Raw genomic sequence first — 15,547 nt, 5'->3', positions numbered from 1 at the left:
ATGTTTACTACTGGTATTATATTATTATTATTATTATTATTATTATTGTTACTGCTTTAAATACTATATGATATTATATAAATATAATAATGTTATACAAGCTTAACGCTTATAGGTGTGTATACGTATTGTAAGTACATACTTGAACAATTTCTCGGCACTAACTTTTTATGTTTCGCGTGATTTTAAACACTTGCTTTTTTTTTTAAATCTATTTTCAGGCTGTGTTTCCGTTAGTTTTTTTTTTCCAAAAGTATGATTAAACCTACAGTAATAAATTACCGACGTACAATTAGTAATAACGATTATAATTATAATAATGGCACTTTGAGATTCAAGAACTTTTATATCCTAGACAATTATATATGTATATATATATATACGTATCCTGTATCCACGTTACATATATTAAGATAAGTACCAAATACAAATGATCCTTATAGAATTAATTCGCGTTTACGTAACGATAATATTTACGCTATTTCTGATGTAATAATAATGGAAATCAAGTAACGAGGAAAAATTCGTCAGTGAGTATAAAATATTAATTATTTATAATACGTATTCGATAAATTTGATTCTATAAACAATACTATGAATTTATACAACGATTATTATTATACTTATACGTATTTATGCTATCCAAAATACGTGCCAAGGCTTTAATTGTAATTGTCATTATCAGGCTGAATACATGCTGTGAGAAACGGTATTATTATAAAGTTTAAATAATACGTGGAATTTATAATTAATTTGTAAAAAGATCTGCGTTGTTTTCTACCGTAATAATTGTTTTATCAAAACTAGACAAGAGAAAAAAGTCGTCTAATTTCATTCCTATTTTCACTGTATTATTCTTATATTAGTATACCTAGAAACGGCTATATTGCAAGTTATGTACCCTGATTTATATAACCTAGAGATGAGAATACGTTGTTCGAAGTAACACAAAACGCTTTCGACAAAAATGTTTGATATTGAAAACAGACAGATAAAAAAAAAAAATAAAATAATAAAAAACAATACTGTTAATGATAAATGAGCAAGGATTACGAGACTAAAATATTCAATGCATATATTCGCCTCGGAGGATAAAGAAAAAAAAAAAAAGATCTGCGCTGTTTTACGTACGATAAGTTATTGTACATTATACAGAATTTTCAAATCGACCACGTGTATATATACAAACACTTAGATGTGTGTATAAGTATAAACTGTAATAAATTATATATGGAGGGGGTTTAAGTACAATTGCAAATGAGAAAAGTACAATATAATATATATATTAGCTATTGGTTCGGACTATGAAAAAAAGAATCGGATAGAATTCGTTAGATTTGTCAGGACTTGTACTCACAGGGCTGCAGGTAAGTAGAAAGTCATCAACTTGACCGTATGGGAATATATTTGAATTCGAATAAGTGGCACAAATTGTTTAAAAGATTTGAATGGAACGACTGACTTGAATTGTAATTTGAACTGTATCAAGTTACTTGAATTGAAATACAGCGACTTTGGAATTGTGGAACTGATTTGCGTCGAAATGACAGACTTGAATCCCGATTCGAATTGAAATAATTTACTTGAAGAAAATACTGGTGACGTGAATTTAACAAACAGTGACTTGAATTGAAAACCCTTGATTGCGATTTAAATGAAACGCTGATTGAAAAAGACTCGAATCTTGAATTAAACGATGTACTTGGGTTGGAAAAAGAAAAAAAAAGAAACGAGTTGAATAGAAATTGCAGTAACGGTAAGTAACTTGAATTACAAAACGTGAGTTACACTGAAGTAAGGCACTTGAATTGAAAAAAAAAAGAAAAAAGAATTCAGTGACTTGAATTGCAAAAATTCAATCACACAATTTACTGGGGTTGAAAAGAAGAAATGAGTTGAATTGAAATTGTATCAATGGTAAGTAGTAACTTGAATTGCAAAACGTGGATTACGTTGAAGTAAGGCACTTGAATTGAAAAAAATAATTCAGTGACTTGAGTTGCAAAAATTCAAAGAATGCACTTGGGTTGGAAAAAACAAAAAAGAAAAAAGAAAAAAGAAACGAGTTGAATTGTAATTATAACGACGATAAGTAACCTGACTTACGAAAAGTGGGTTACATTATAGGTAGGTAAGTTACTCGATATGAAAAAGTTTATTAAAATTGTATCGGTAATGCAGTTTAATTGACAATGAGAACAAGACAGGAAAAAAAACAATGCAATACCTAAACTTGACTTGAATCAAGAAACCTAATCGAGGCACAGGGAGAAGAGTCATTAGCTATAACGAACCAAGTGATCGAAAATATGTTGAAATGTCAAAATAAGCTGGCAAAAATATGACAATGACTCACGACCAGCCCTGATGTAAAAGAACCCATAATCGACAACATAACTAGACTCCAATTGTCGTATCCGTGATTCGAATACTACGGTAATTAACTAAAGATCCGTAACAGGTCCGGAACTGTTCAAGCTGGTAGTAAAGTTTATTGAACCGCAATTATCGCTGGTACCAGTCGTTTTATTATTAGCATTAGCTTCCGTAGGCATTTTGGGGCGTGGTTCAAAAGCGGAGGATTCGTCACCCGATGAAGAATTGTTAAGACTAATCGAGCTGACCGGTGAACGGGGATCGGCACTGCTGCTGTTTCCGTCAGAAATCGTCGTCGTCGTCGTCGTCGTCTCGTGGATGTTATCGTTCATCGAAGTTGCAGTCATCGTCGTCGACGACGATGTAACGAGATGCCTGATACCGGGACCCGCTTCGATATCTTCGACGCTAGAACCGTTCGTCTTCTTCCGAAGTATTCCGACCAATTGTTCCAGTCTATAGTGATAAAAATCACACGGGGCGATTATGGGGCCCCATTTTTTTTCCATCATTATTTCGGATTTTTTTTTTTTGTTTTTTTGTTTTGCTCTCTGCTTTTCATTACCGTCAAGTGTTATATTCTCGGTTTTATCACGTTTTATTTTCGATTACTTGTAATGTTAATACAGTTACGATGTAGATTATTTCTGCCTTGTTTCTCTTTCTTTCTTTTTTTCTTTCTTTCTTTCTTTATACGTTATTAAAGCGAATTGGTGAAAGAAAAAAAAAAAAAAAACGACTTTCATAAATCGGTACGGACAAATTTTTGAAAAACGAAATTGCGTAACAACACGTAGATATAAGAAAAAGTCAACTCTCTTTTTCCTTTGATATGTAAAAAAAAATGCAGTAGATAAAAATTGTTCCCTGATATTAAGGAACAATGTTGTTACGATTACCGACAAAATTTTCACTTTTCAGCTCAGTGTGAAATTTTTCGAAAGATTTGAAAATTTGGTAAACGTTGGAGTGAAAGATAATTTTATCTCACCAAACAGTGTCTTCATCCTAAGCGATAACGATGGAAACGATGGAACAGTCTAATTCGATAAAATACCTTAAAAATTGAAGATCTGATTATGCGATATTATTACCGATTAATAAGAAATGGCAAATAAAAGTTTTGACGATATTACATATTTCGCGTTGAACAATTTTCACGCGAGATGAAAAAAAAAAAGAGAGAAAGAATCAGAGACGCTTGCTGCAGTAATTTTCACGATATGTAAGTATTATCACACATATGTGTATAGTATAAGCATTTATATTATTTTACAGCGTTTAGTATATAGTTAAAACACATTATTATAGATAGTATAATCACTAATGCATGCATATTTATGTACATACACACACAAACACACGCATACACGACACTGTTGAAACAAACACAAACATTTACATTAATCTGAAAATTTTTTCTATCACGCGAAAAATGTGCAAAAAAAAAAAAAGTCCGACGTCAATTCACATGTAAAAACAATTTTGTTTTGAAAATTTAACAAGATTTATTAACTTTTCTAATGAAACTACATCTTTTATTGAATGTATTATGCATAGATGTGATTTTTTCAGAACTGAACTATCAAAAACTCGATGAAATCCGCGAGATTCTTTTCGTACGAACAGAGAATCGCCAAAAGAATTGAGATATTCTTGGTAATTTTTGTGAAGGCAGAAAACAAATTTTTACCCATAAAAATATAAATGTACAAGCGAATTATTACTTTCAACAGCGCAACGCTACGAAATGTACAATAACGTATCGTATATATGTATACACATATAATTACAATAAAAACTCAAGCCAATATACATTTAGATAAGATATTATATACAAAACACACAAGAAAAATAATTAAGCATGCAGCGTGTATAATATTGAACACAATGCAAAGAAAGATGGAAATGAACGAATGATATATTTAAAAAAAAAAACCTACGTGCTTTGTTTTGGTTTTTTTGGTTTTGACGGGTCGTATGTACAGTAGAGGTAAGTTGAGCCCCCAGCAACAATATATCATACATGTAAATCGTTTTCTTTGTTTTTGTGAATTTTTTTTTTTTCCTCTGTCTTTTTCTAGTGTTTAATTAAATAGCGCCATTGTAAATAATAGTCGAACTGAAGACCCATTTTATGGATGAAAAAGTGTGTGTGTGTGTGTGTGTGTATATATATACGTGTAATGAAAATTTGATTTTTTGTCAGGATAAAGTTGGATAAAATGGTTGGAATGTGGAAATATTTTGAACCGCGATAAACGGAACAGAGTCAATTTGCTTGTTCAATAAGTTTGACTTTGCATTGTATTTTATAAATTTCGAAAAATCGTATCCGGATTTCTTAAGACTTATACAACTAACGTTCTAAATTAATCGTTCCAATAGTATGATTTATAGATACACCGAAAATCGCGTAATTAACTAACGCGTCGATTATTTTATTTATTTTTTTTTTTTTTTAATTAATACATTTTTTTATAAAAATATGATTGCTTCAGTTTTTTCGTTTATACAATTACAGTAACGTCGCGAAATAATGAAATTCAAAATTCGAGAACGTATGTCAAAGTTTGTTGATGTATTTTTCCAAATCGTCACTGTTTAAAAAGGCGCATAAAAACAAAAAAAAGAAACTTCGATTATCGAAATTCGGCAATTTTTATCAAATTTTCAACATATCAACCGAAAATTACATCTACGTCGGTCTTTTATCAGTATATGCAATTTTTTACGTTAAATAATTTTTTAGTGATTGAAGCTAAAAAATGTATACGCATTGTCAGATGAAAAATATTCAAATGTTTTCCTTGATTTTCAGAGATTATTCAGTTGATTTGTGAAAATCAGGAATTCAATGATCAGGCTAAATCCTTTGTAACAATAATGAGTTCTCTAATTTCCCTATTTCTCTATATATAAGCAGTGGTGTAAGTCGCCTTTGTCGGTGGAGGTTTGAGGCCTTTTGAATTAATAATCCTAACCGAGCATGCCGGTTTCTTAACGATATTAACACGCCCGAAAGATTTCCCATCGACAACAGCAACTTCCGGGATATCGACGATGCGGTCATTGAGGGTGAAATTTTTCGCCCGGAGTCCCTGATGCAAGCCGATGATATCCGGTGATTTTCGATCATCCGTTTCGTTGTTAAAAAATTCCTGATCGTTAGAGTCCTGCATACACTCGTCAAAGACAGCGCGTATCGCGTCATTTGTTATTACGGGATCGTTATTGCAGGAGCCGTCGATCTTCATCGGGGTTGAAGTAGAATTTACATAATCATTTTTGGCCGCTATATTATCATCGATCTCGTGTTTAAAAATTGAAAAATCGGCGCCGATTTCTTCCTCAAAAATCGGTTTAAACTTTGCTAAAGTATTTTCGTTATTCGGTGGATTATTTTGGCACAATTTCAAGTCGATCGGAGAAAAATCGGTAACGTGACCGGTATCGGGATCGGTATCGGGATCGGTATCGTTTTTCTGGGATGCTAAAGGTGCGGTTGCGTGATCGGTGTTACTGGTTATGACTGCAGAGTGTTGCGGTTGCGATGACTGTGTTACTGTGGTATAATTATGCGTGGTGATGATTTTTGTTTTGGTGACGTGATGGTTGTCAGGCGTGACAGATCTTGGTGAAGCTGCAGCTACTTCGGCGTTTTTTACTACGCACTTTGATGCCTGATTTTGGGCCTTATTTCTCGACGCCATCGCCTCCTGTAGCTCCCGACGCAAGGCCAGCGTCTCTTCTTCGAGTGCGACTATCTCCTGACCCTCGTCGCTATATAATTGGGTTACAATAAATTCCAAAGGTATCAAAAATAACAACGCTATTCGCGGTGATTCGAGTCGGCCGTAAGATGTTAGATCAAATTCAGGTTTAAACCGGTAATCGATTCCGTGATTATTTTTCTTTTATTACTTTGTTCATGATTTCCGAAAAAAAAACAACAAAACTCAGTTCCTATATTCGAAAATCAGAATTCACAATTTGACGATAAAATCGGTATGAGTAAGATTGCAAATAAGATCGGTAAAATTTGTAAGAGAAAACTAATCGTGTTAAAATATATTACGATTCATTCTACGCACACATTATGCAGAAAAAAAATATGTAAAAGTAAATCATTTTCATTTCCTAACGTTACTTCAATTATTATTATAATCGTAGATTAATCGGCAGCTTGTATGTCTTCCAACGATTAATCAGCTTATTACAGTGTCAAAAATCAATGCAGATGAAATGTAATGATCAATGAATCGATGCTCAAAATATTGGAGTGCCGGCAAGTGCGCAAATTTGTGCTGCACATCACTGCGTGAAAGTGTGTAAAAAATTTTTAAAATTGACAACAAGTTCTTATAAAAAAAATGCACGAACTGAAAATTCTTAAACTTGATCGAATTTCCCATTTGTGCATTTTTGTGTATAATAATCAAATTGTGCGGATGGGGTATTTTTATTTTAATTATTCTGTATCATGATGATACTTTTTTCAAACTGTTTTGTATTAACATCTGGCCTCCGTATTTGATTTCAATAAGGCCTTGTTAACGAAAAACTTTTGTACCCTAGAACGTTTTTTTTTTCTTTCTCTCTTGAACAATTAATACCAGCGATCAGAAAAAAAAATTCGTCCAGCTGAAAATTATACAACGCTTCTTTTTCCCAACTTGAACTATGTTCGGTAAAATTTTCCAAAAAACTATGGAATACTCTTCGCAAAATCGTAAGTAATGAGATTTTGGTCGGACATGAAATTTGCCGACCATCGGTCGAAATGCGGACCGTTTAGCGTGGAATACCTCATAAATAGATAAAGTCAATAAATATACGATACCGATATAATACGTCAAGATTTTTTCGTTGCAAAGTTTTATATTAATTAGAAATTCATTTCTCAATTGCAGTTTATTCACGTAGGTAATAATAATTGTATTTCCGAACAATTGAAAAAAGAAAATCTGGAGACAAAAATCTCTGCTGATCGTTGAAAATTAAGAATCGTACGAAAATCGCAGGTATGTGAGATAAAAAATTGTGTTTACAGTGTAGAAGAATAATCCAGTCAATGTATACTCGTATGTATATTTGAAAAAATATATAATATGACGCGTATGAATGATGTAAGTTACTCACTTAGCGCTTGATTTGAGGGCAGCTAATTCCTGCTCAACTTTGGCAAGCCGGACTTCAGTCTTTGTCTTCTCGTCAGTAATCCGCGCTAATTGATTCTGAGGAGCAAAAAAAAAAAAATTCAATATTTCTCATTCGCGGACAGTGTGCGTTATGCCAGCTGATTCATTTCAACGGTTTTAACACCGACGACAGTGATCAAGATACTCGCATCAAGTCAAATTTCTAAAATAAAATTTCAAAATCATCTCCATTTTATGTATAGAAAATTGATTATCTAATCCAAAAATTTGTTGAACACAATTTGTAAAGAATCGTGGAAAGATTCGGTTACGAAATAAAATTGAAAACATAACAAGATATTTTTCATACCAATTGGCAATAAAAAAAAAAAAAAAAAGAAAAAGAAAAAGAAAACAAACCGACAATATAATCGGTTCTTTCCGAATTCATTGAGAACTGAAATAATTTCTCGTTTCAAGTTTGACGATTTTGCAGTTTTTATTACATATAATATCTTTGTTTGTGCTTTTTTTTTTTTGTCGATACGGTTAAATATAAGATTGTAGTTTCAAAAATTATATTAAAAATCGACTCAACGAACTTGAGTCTGATTTTTAACGTCTAACTTCGTCACTGTTCTGTTTTTTTTTTTTGTTAATTAGGTACATCGCATGGTAAGCATAAATAACAAAGAAGAATACAAGATTTCGTCGTCGTATCACAAGTCTGGCAGACTGAGTAATTTAATAACCAACAAACCAAAATAATCCACGTACAGCAGGGTGGTCCTCATTTAGAATGTTGACGAATTTATTCCGTATCACCCCACCAAATCAACTATAAATAATTGAAAAACAATTCACAATTTTTTTCAGATTTTTATATCAACTGTAACCCGTGCCTGTGAGAGAAAGGATTTCCCAATTCAAAATACACGTGTTTCGGACACGTTCTTAGTATATATTTTACTGTAAGAGTAATAATGTTCGAAAAAAACCATGAATGTGAGATTCTAGTGAGCATGAGTGCTACTATCCGAGAAAAAATTCACATCATCATACCAGGTAACGTATACAATTGCATTTCTTATAAATAAAAAGAAAAAGTCAAATTTCTAGGGTGTGCAATTCGTCGAGATTGGTTGGTACGATGATGTGAATTTTTTCTCAGATAGTAGCACTAATACTCACTAAATCTTCGCAATTAAAGATTGATTCGAACATCGTTACTCTTACAATAAAATATATGCTGAGAATGTATCCGAAACAATTGTATTTCAAATGGTGACACCCATCAATTTACAGGCACGGGTTAGAATTGATATAAAAATCTAAAAGAATTAGGAAATTGTTTTTGAATTATTTATAGTTGATTTGGGGGATAATCTGAAAAAAAAAATCACCAACACCCTGAGTAAGGATCGCCCTAACGTACAATGGATATATAAATGTACGAAATAATACGTGTTTGTAAAATTAAATACGGTAGAAATTGCAGCAGGGAGAATTTAGTGGCTATAATGTTGTAGGAGGTGATGCCCGATGGCGTGGGCAGCCATTGCCTTTCGGCTGATGAGGCTAATGGATGTTTGTAACCCGAGAACCCTGCGGAGAGATGAGAACCCGGCAAAGAGGAGAGGAGAGGAGAGGAGAAAGAGAAGAAGAGAGGACCGAGAGAAAGGCCTGCCTTTCCCTGACAGCCGCTAAGTGGCCGCATACCCGCCCTGTGCTCATGACGCCCGTCCCTGATGAAATCCCACCCCCGCCATATTTTTTGTTTGCCGCCCCCCCACCCCACCCCCCATAACATCATACGACACCGAGCGTCCTTTTTGTTTTTTGTTTTCCGTTACACCCGTTATCATTGCGTACATCTCTCTACCTCTCTAACCTCTCCTTACACTGAGCAAAAAAATTTTTAGTTCCGGTTACCGCTCAGTTCTCAACTATTTTCATTTTTTACCAGAATCGAAAACATATAGTTCTAGGTATTAAAAATGCCAAGTAAAAACCCCTGACACTCGAATTTAATTTAATATGCAACATCATGGAGTTTCGTAAATCCGAAATCGGATAATCATGTTGAAATTCTGAATTATATAAAATATGCGCAATTACGTATAAGATCTCAAAGAAATCCCGTGAATTCGATACAGGGTTTCTTTCGTTTTTAAATCCATAACAAAACAACAGAAATATGTTTGAAATTATTTCAAATCACGTAGCTACTATACATATGATTGAAAACAACTTGAAATCAAGCAATTTATAGGAATGGCACGTAATTAAATGAATCTCGAGATGAGAATTAGTCAAGTCTGCGGATAAAATCAACTAAACTTCGAAATGACTGCACAGTTAAAGAAATTATTTGTTAATTATAATTTACCGAACGTGACAAAGGAAATGTTACTTTTATTCAAAGAAACGTTATCCTATCGATCAATAATTTGAAAAAAATAAATAAATAAATAACGTGCTCGTAACGATAATTTGTGTTTTTGGAAAATTTCTTTGAATGTAAGGAAACAAACATTTCTTTTGACATGTCATATTTGTTAGCGTCAAAAAATTTTCTCTATATATTTATGTGCGACAATTTTTTGAGTCTCGACGGAAGTAGAAAAATCCTGCAGGCTGGCGGATTCTCAATGCGGGACAATGTTTATAATATGAACCAACACAAGGCATAGAGCAGCACATAATACGTACAGATAATATAATAAAGAAGGATCGAAATAAGAGGTGCAGTGACGATGATGGCGGGGCTGAGTCGCCACCTGGCCATATTAAGTTGTCCTAATCAAACAGTCAGGAGAGAAAAGAGAGAGAGAAGAGGGGAGAGACTGCGAAGGGAGGAAGAGGGATAAAAATTGAGGGAGAGAAGGAGAGAGAGAGAGAGAGAGAGGCCGTTGTGCAAACACTGAAATTCGACTGTTCAGCGTTTTGGCCTTCTGTCATGGGAGGATGAATGCCAAAACAATATTCTCAGGGTAAGTATCATCTATCACGAATAGTTGTGATGATTTTCAGGAAACTCCATCGTTTTCAGTGCGATTAAAAATTAGACCGAAGTTAGTAACGTCGGCGTTTCGAAATATTGAAGGGGAATCTCTATTTTGCAATTTTTTTAGTAACCTTCAAGCGGCTAAGATTTGAAAATATGAATTACTTTTGCCTTGTTATAATTTACTGCGTTTCAGAGATTCCTAAAATTACGAAATACACGGCATTTCTGAAATACGAATCAACGTTACTAACTTCAGAGTAATGATTGAAATTAAAACGAAAAGATTCGTCAAAGTTTGCAGGAATTTCCGGACTCATTCTGTGTACCGTCAGGTTATTTGAAAACAGAAATCAGACTTGTTTACCATGAAAATTATTTTTCGCAAGTCTGAAATTCAAAATGACGGATCAAAATCGGAAAAAAAAGGTTTCACGATTAATGAAAGCAGATATACTGAGATTTTTGATCAAGTTAGAGATTGATCGGGTAAAAAATTATTCAACGCTACGTCGCAAATTTCTTGTGTGCGTAGAATAATTAATTTCAGGGTAATTTTTAGATAGATAATTTTTTTACGCAGTTCCTCGCGTAGGATGAATAATTTGTTTAAAAGAAAGTTACAAGAGCCGTATTATACGCATAATTTTCGAGCTTTGCGAGCTACGATAAAATAGCGGTATAAAAATACGAATAATAAAGGATGTGAGAACACTTATAAAACGCTATACGAAAGTTTTTCCCTCTACCTGAAAATATAAAAGGGTCTTTACCCTGAGCGGATGGATCAAAGGTGCCGAACATGCAATATTTTCGCGTGTAAGGAAAATGTTTGGGTTTTTATTTTAAGGTGGCTTAGAGAGAGAATAAAAGACTGAGAGGAAGTACAATATAAAAAATAATACGAATGGGAAAATATCGGCAAAACAATTCAGGCTGATTCATGTAATACACACGATGTCAATTCGTAGGTCATATTTTAGTTTATCACTTAAAGGTGAAGGAATATTTTTAAATTGGTTAAAACTTATTGGATTCAATATTTTTTAATGAATAACGGGTTTTCCAGAACGAAATTGAAATACTACAGAGTCTAAACTATCAAAATTTTACAAAGAAATTGACATGAAATACGAAGCCAGATGAAAAGAACAACAAAAAAGTAGACAAAACAATAAGCCGCATTTCAAGAGATTTATAAAAATCGACTTCAACAAATATATCAAATTTTGGATTTTATTTTTATTATTATTGAATAAAAAAAAATTTTTTGTCTGCATCGATTGAGTAATTGAGCTATAAAATGTTTGTCGCGAAGAAGCTTAATCGATGAGTGTAAGATTGGGTACAATTTTTTTTGAAAAAAACGACGAACATTCGAGCAGCATAAAGAAAGCTCTCCATAATTCACTATAAATTCAAAATTATCGGGAGATTTTCCGTAGGAAAGAAAAAGACGCTGAAAAAGGCACAAAGTGGAATAAAAAATGACAAAAATCTATGATTTTACCTTCAACTCATCCAATTCCGTCGTCGACGTATCGGGGATTGATGAAAATGGCTGTTTTTCGTTCATCATTGATTTTACTTTTGATATTAACGATTCCTCGCGTACTTTTGCCGCCTCTCTCATTTCCCTGACAATATCTGTGAACATAGATAGAAAAAATACCGTTGTTAGTAATTTAAAAATTGATATTAAAATGCAGTTTGTATCGAATCGTATATTTGTAGAATCGTACTTTAATCACATATGTTTCTTTCTTATATCCTCGAGAACTTTCGATCGTTGCGATAAGCTAAATTATAATTATGATCGATATCTGTGACATAATTGATTTTGTCGATTTTGAAACTTTTTTTGCCAAACTTATCAATTAGAATAATTTTTATATCGTGAAGGGTTAACCTGATAACATTCCGGGTTGATAATCGGCGAAACTGCTTTGTTTTAATCTGGTCAATTCCATTTTCACAGTTTCTAGTTCGGCTTTGGTTTGATGAAGTTCTTTGAATAGCTGGCTATTGCTCTCCTTCAATGCTGTCACCTGAAAAGTAATAAAAATAATTAAACTAAATTAAAATAAACTAAAATTATGTGAATAAATGAACGAGTGATAAGTTCTTATCTTTTACATAATGACCGATCGATCAACCTTTCAAATCTCAGTTGTCAAGACACATGGAATCTAACTCTCAAGATTAATGCGACGATAAGATATCTAACGAATTCTCAATTGCCTTTGCTAACTCTGTAAAGCCTAGAACCTAATTAAGAGACTGCCAAACTTGAATTTACAAATTAATTGTATTCATTTTTAGAACTTCAATTTATTATGTACAAGCTACTGTTATGATTCTTTAACATTTGAATTTGTGAAGAACGGTAAGAGTTGGTTAACGAATTGACGAGACTATTCATAATTTCACTATGGAACGACACAGCGAAATCACAACTGTCACTAAAGAAGCAGTCTTCCTGAACAACGTGCCAATCTTGCTGTATTCCTGGTTAATTAGAATTCTGCGACAAGTATAAACCCTGAAAGAAAACACAAACAGCAAAATTCAGAGAAATCGACATGAAATTCTACCTGTTCAATCAGCGAAAGGACGAGTTTATTGCTTCTTCCAACAGTAGTACCAGAACTCCCGCTATCAATTGATTCCGAGTCATCGCTCTTGCCAAATTTAGGTATTTCGAGAGGTCCAAGTCCAGGATCGGAGTACCTCCTATGTTCAGATCCTAATTCTTGAGCAGCGACGCCATTTTGGATGTTAGCAGCAGGCGGCAGGCTGGTGTAATCCCCGTTTTGATAGCCAACGCCTGTCGAATAGCCGACGTTATTCTCTTGCAGACTTGAATATCCGTTGAGATGGTTGAACGGCGGCGTCATTTTTCCTCCTAAGATGGCGGATGCACCCTGAGCGTGATTTTGCTTCCCCCTGCCGTGATAGCTGTGATAACTGGGCCTCGGCACTGGCTGAAAGAGCTGATACATGGGCGGCAAGGAAACGGGCTCCATTGCGTAGGTCAGAGGCATCGGTGAATAGCCGCAAACTGCTGGATCCGAAGCGGCTGTGAAGAGTCGCTGGCTGTTTTGGGTAGCCCGTAGTTGTTGCTGGAGCGGCGACTGTTGCCAATAAATTTTACCGTAGTCCGTCTCAGCTGCGGAATTCGCAAGCGCAGAGATGTAGCTTTTTTGCTGTGAGTTTAATTGCTGCTGCTCCTGCTGTTGGCGCGGCTCAACACATTGCGATAATTCACCTGTCTGAGGCGAGCTTCCGGTTCCCTTTTTGCTATTTCGTCGTTTACTTTTTTTGATATAATAGCGATTATTATGATGATTATGCGAGTTATTGCTGTTGCTGTTGGCAGTGTTGCTGCTGTGACCTGATTTTTGTTGAGATGTTTGATCTCGACGACTGTCAGCTGGTCTGTAAAAATTATTTTTTTCTTCTTGGTATATAATTAATTGTTGTTTTACTGGGCGTTCTTGTTAGTTAGTAGAGTAGATAACCAAAAGTTCTTCGATTGCAATTCAATTTCCGGGTCTTTTTGGATCGGTTTTGGGTATTTCACTTGCAGTTTTTGGTTAATATTTGGATTTCGGAGTAGGTCTTTTGCTGGTTTTCAATTGCACGAATGAATTTAATGTTGCATGGAACTTAGGTTTCCACGGCGCTCTTGCATCGCTTTTGGGTTGTTTTTGCACTGTTGCATGCACATGTCAAAAAAACCCATCCTATTTATAAAACTTCTTTCTCTAATTTTAAATGGCTACATACAAGAGAGAACAAAGCGTCTTTTATTCTCAAAAGCAAATACAGTACGAACTATATAGTAATCTTTCAATGTCACCCGATTGAAAAAAATCAGTACACAAACAGCGGGACTAAGAATCGAAACAATCGCTTCTAACTGCAGATCGAAACTGATAACCAAAAGTTTTAAAACCTACTGAAAATCTTCGACAATTAGGCAATTCCTAATGACATAAATGCTATTTGCTGCTGAAAATTCAGCGCTGGTTGACGTTTTCTTTTATAAATCTTACTCAAGATCTTTGAATCGAGTAAAAAAAAAAAACAAATGACAACACGTCATCCGAGAATCGTGACTTTCATTGGATCTCGTTTTAAATGAGTATAAAATTGTCACGAGGATACAAAAGCGCAGCATTGTCGCAAAGAAAATCAAATTTACAAACGAAAAACGTCAATGCTGAATATTATACAAGTGTACAATGCTAGAAATTGTTCTACAAAGATGCATGTCAGAGTCTAGAACCTAATGCAAAAAAGAGATTGACCCTCTGCCAAGTGGTTATGACATATACAGACCTAGGAAAAAGGAATGTGAGGAGAGGACGATCGAAAGAGGGATTCAAGGGATAAATAGAACGACAGCGTCGATGCCAATTAGCATAATTCAAACGATACTTAACCTTTTATCCATCGTGGTCGTTATTGTTGCCTCTGTTTATAAACTGCGGTGATTCGTTGCCGCTTTTCACTTGTTTACTTGTCGGTCGACAAACAGAGGATGAGTCGCGAATCAGATCAAATTTTTCGTGTAAAAACGGGACATTTCATCTCTCCAAGGAAATACGAGAACGGAACTAGTACCGATCCTGACCTGTTGCTGTTTATGCTCCTGCTGGTGCTGATGCTGATGCTAATGGCACCACGGAGTCAAAACTCGACCGAACTCACCAAAATCACCGCCGCCATGTTGTATTGCCCCTGTCACGTGGTAGCACCATTTTCAAGTTTCGAGAATTCGTCGTGTCAAGTGATCGCAGCGTCCTATCGGTGACCGCGACTCGAAGCTTTGAAAAGAGTCTGACTCTGATTCAAATTATTCCATAACGCGAATTAATAAAAATGATTAAAAGACGATAAAAAAAAAATAAAAAATGGCAAATCTCGTTTTTTCTCGGTGTATGAACCATGGAGCAATATAGATAAAGTATCGTTCGATGGTTTGATCCGGAAACAATTTCAGATATATTCGGAACAG

At 34.4% G+C, this 15,547-nt stretch overlaps 1 protein-coding gene across 3 annotated transcripts; it reads right to left on the bottom strand.

The window, feature by feature from the left end:
- Window positions 1–208: 208 nt before the first annotated feature.
- LOC124186454 lies at window positions 209–15,158 on the bottom strand. 3 transcript variants are annotated; one of them, XM_046578195.1, is made up of 7 exons: window positions 14,973–15,158; window positions 13,119–13,962; window positions 12,434–12,572; window positions 12,035–12,171; window positions 7,519–7,613; window positions 6,052–6,159; window positions 209–2,832 (listed from the first exon to the last, which is right to left on the bottom strand). In XM_046578195.1, the coding sequence occupies exons 1-7, from the start codon at window positions 14,981–14,983 to the stop codon at window positions 2,445–2,447; spliced, it is 1,722 nt and encodes a 573-aa protein (XP_046434151.1). In that variant the 5' UTR covers window positions 14,984–15,158; the 3' UTR covers window positions 209–2,444. The 3 variants fall into 3 exon arrangements, 2 of the variants coding, with proteins under 2 accessions (XP_046434151.1, XP_046434152.1); XR_006871673.1 differs by having other exon boundaries at window positions 2,697–2,832; window positions 4,320–6,159; XM_046578196.1 differs by lacking the exon at window positions 6,052–6,159.
- Between the last annotated feature and the right edge of the window lie 389 nt (window positions 15,159–15,547).

Source organism: Neodiprion fabricii, chromosome 7, assembly GCF_021155785.1.
Source record: "Neodiprion fabricii isolate iyNeoFabr1 chromosome 7, iyNeoFabr1.1, whole genome shotgun sequence".
In the NCBI taxonomy this organism is placed as follows: Eukaryota; Metazoa; Arthropoda; class Insecta; order Hymenoptera; family Diprionidae; genus Neodiprion; species Neodiprion fabricii.
The sequence above is the reverse complement of the archived record's forward strand: the minus strand, read 5'-3'. Positions and strand labels throughout refer to the sequence as shown.

Excerpts from the sequence above, each read along its gene's own strand:
- LOC124186454 (XM_046578195.1), bottom strand. Across the intron at positions 12,172-12,433 it reads TCAACCCGGAATGTTATCAG|ATATTGTCAGGGAAATGAGA; the intron begins GTTAACCCTTCA and ends CTATGTTCACAG. Across the intron at positions 6,160-7,518 it reads GCCCTCAAATCAAGCGCTAA|CGACGAGGGTCAGGAGATAG; the intron begins GTGAGTAACTTA and ends CCAATTATATAG.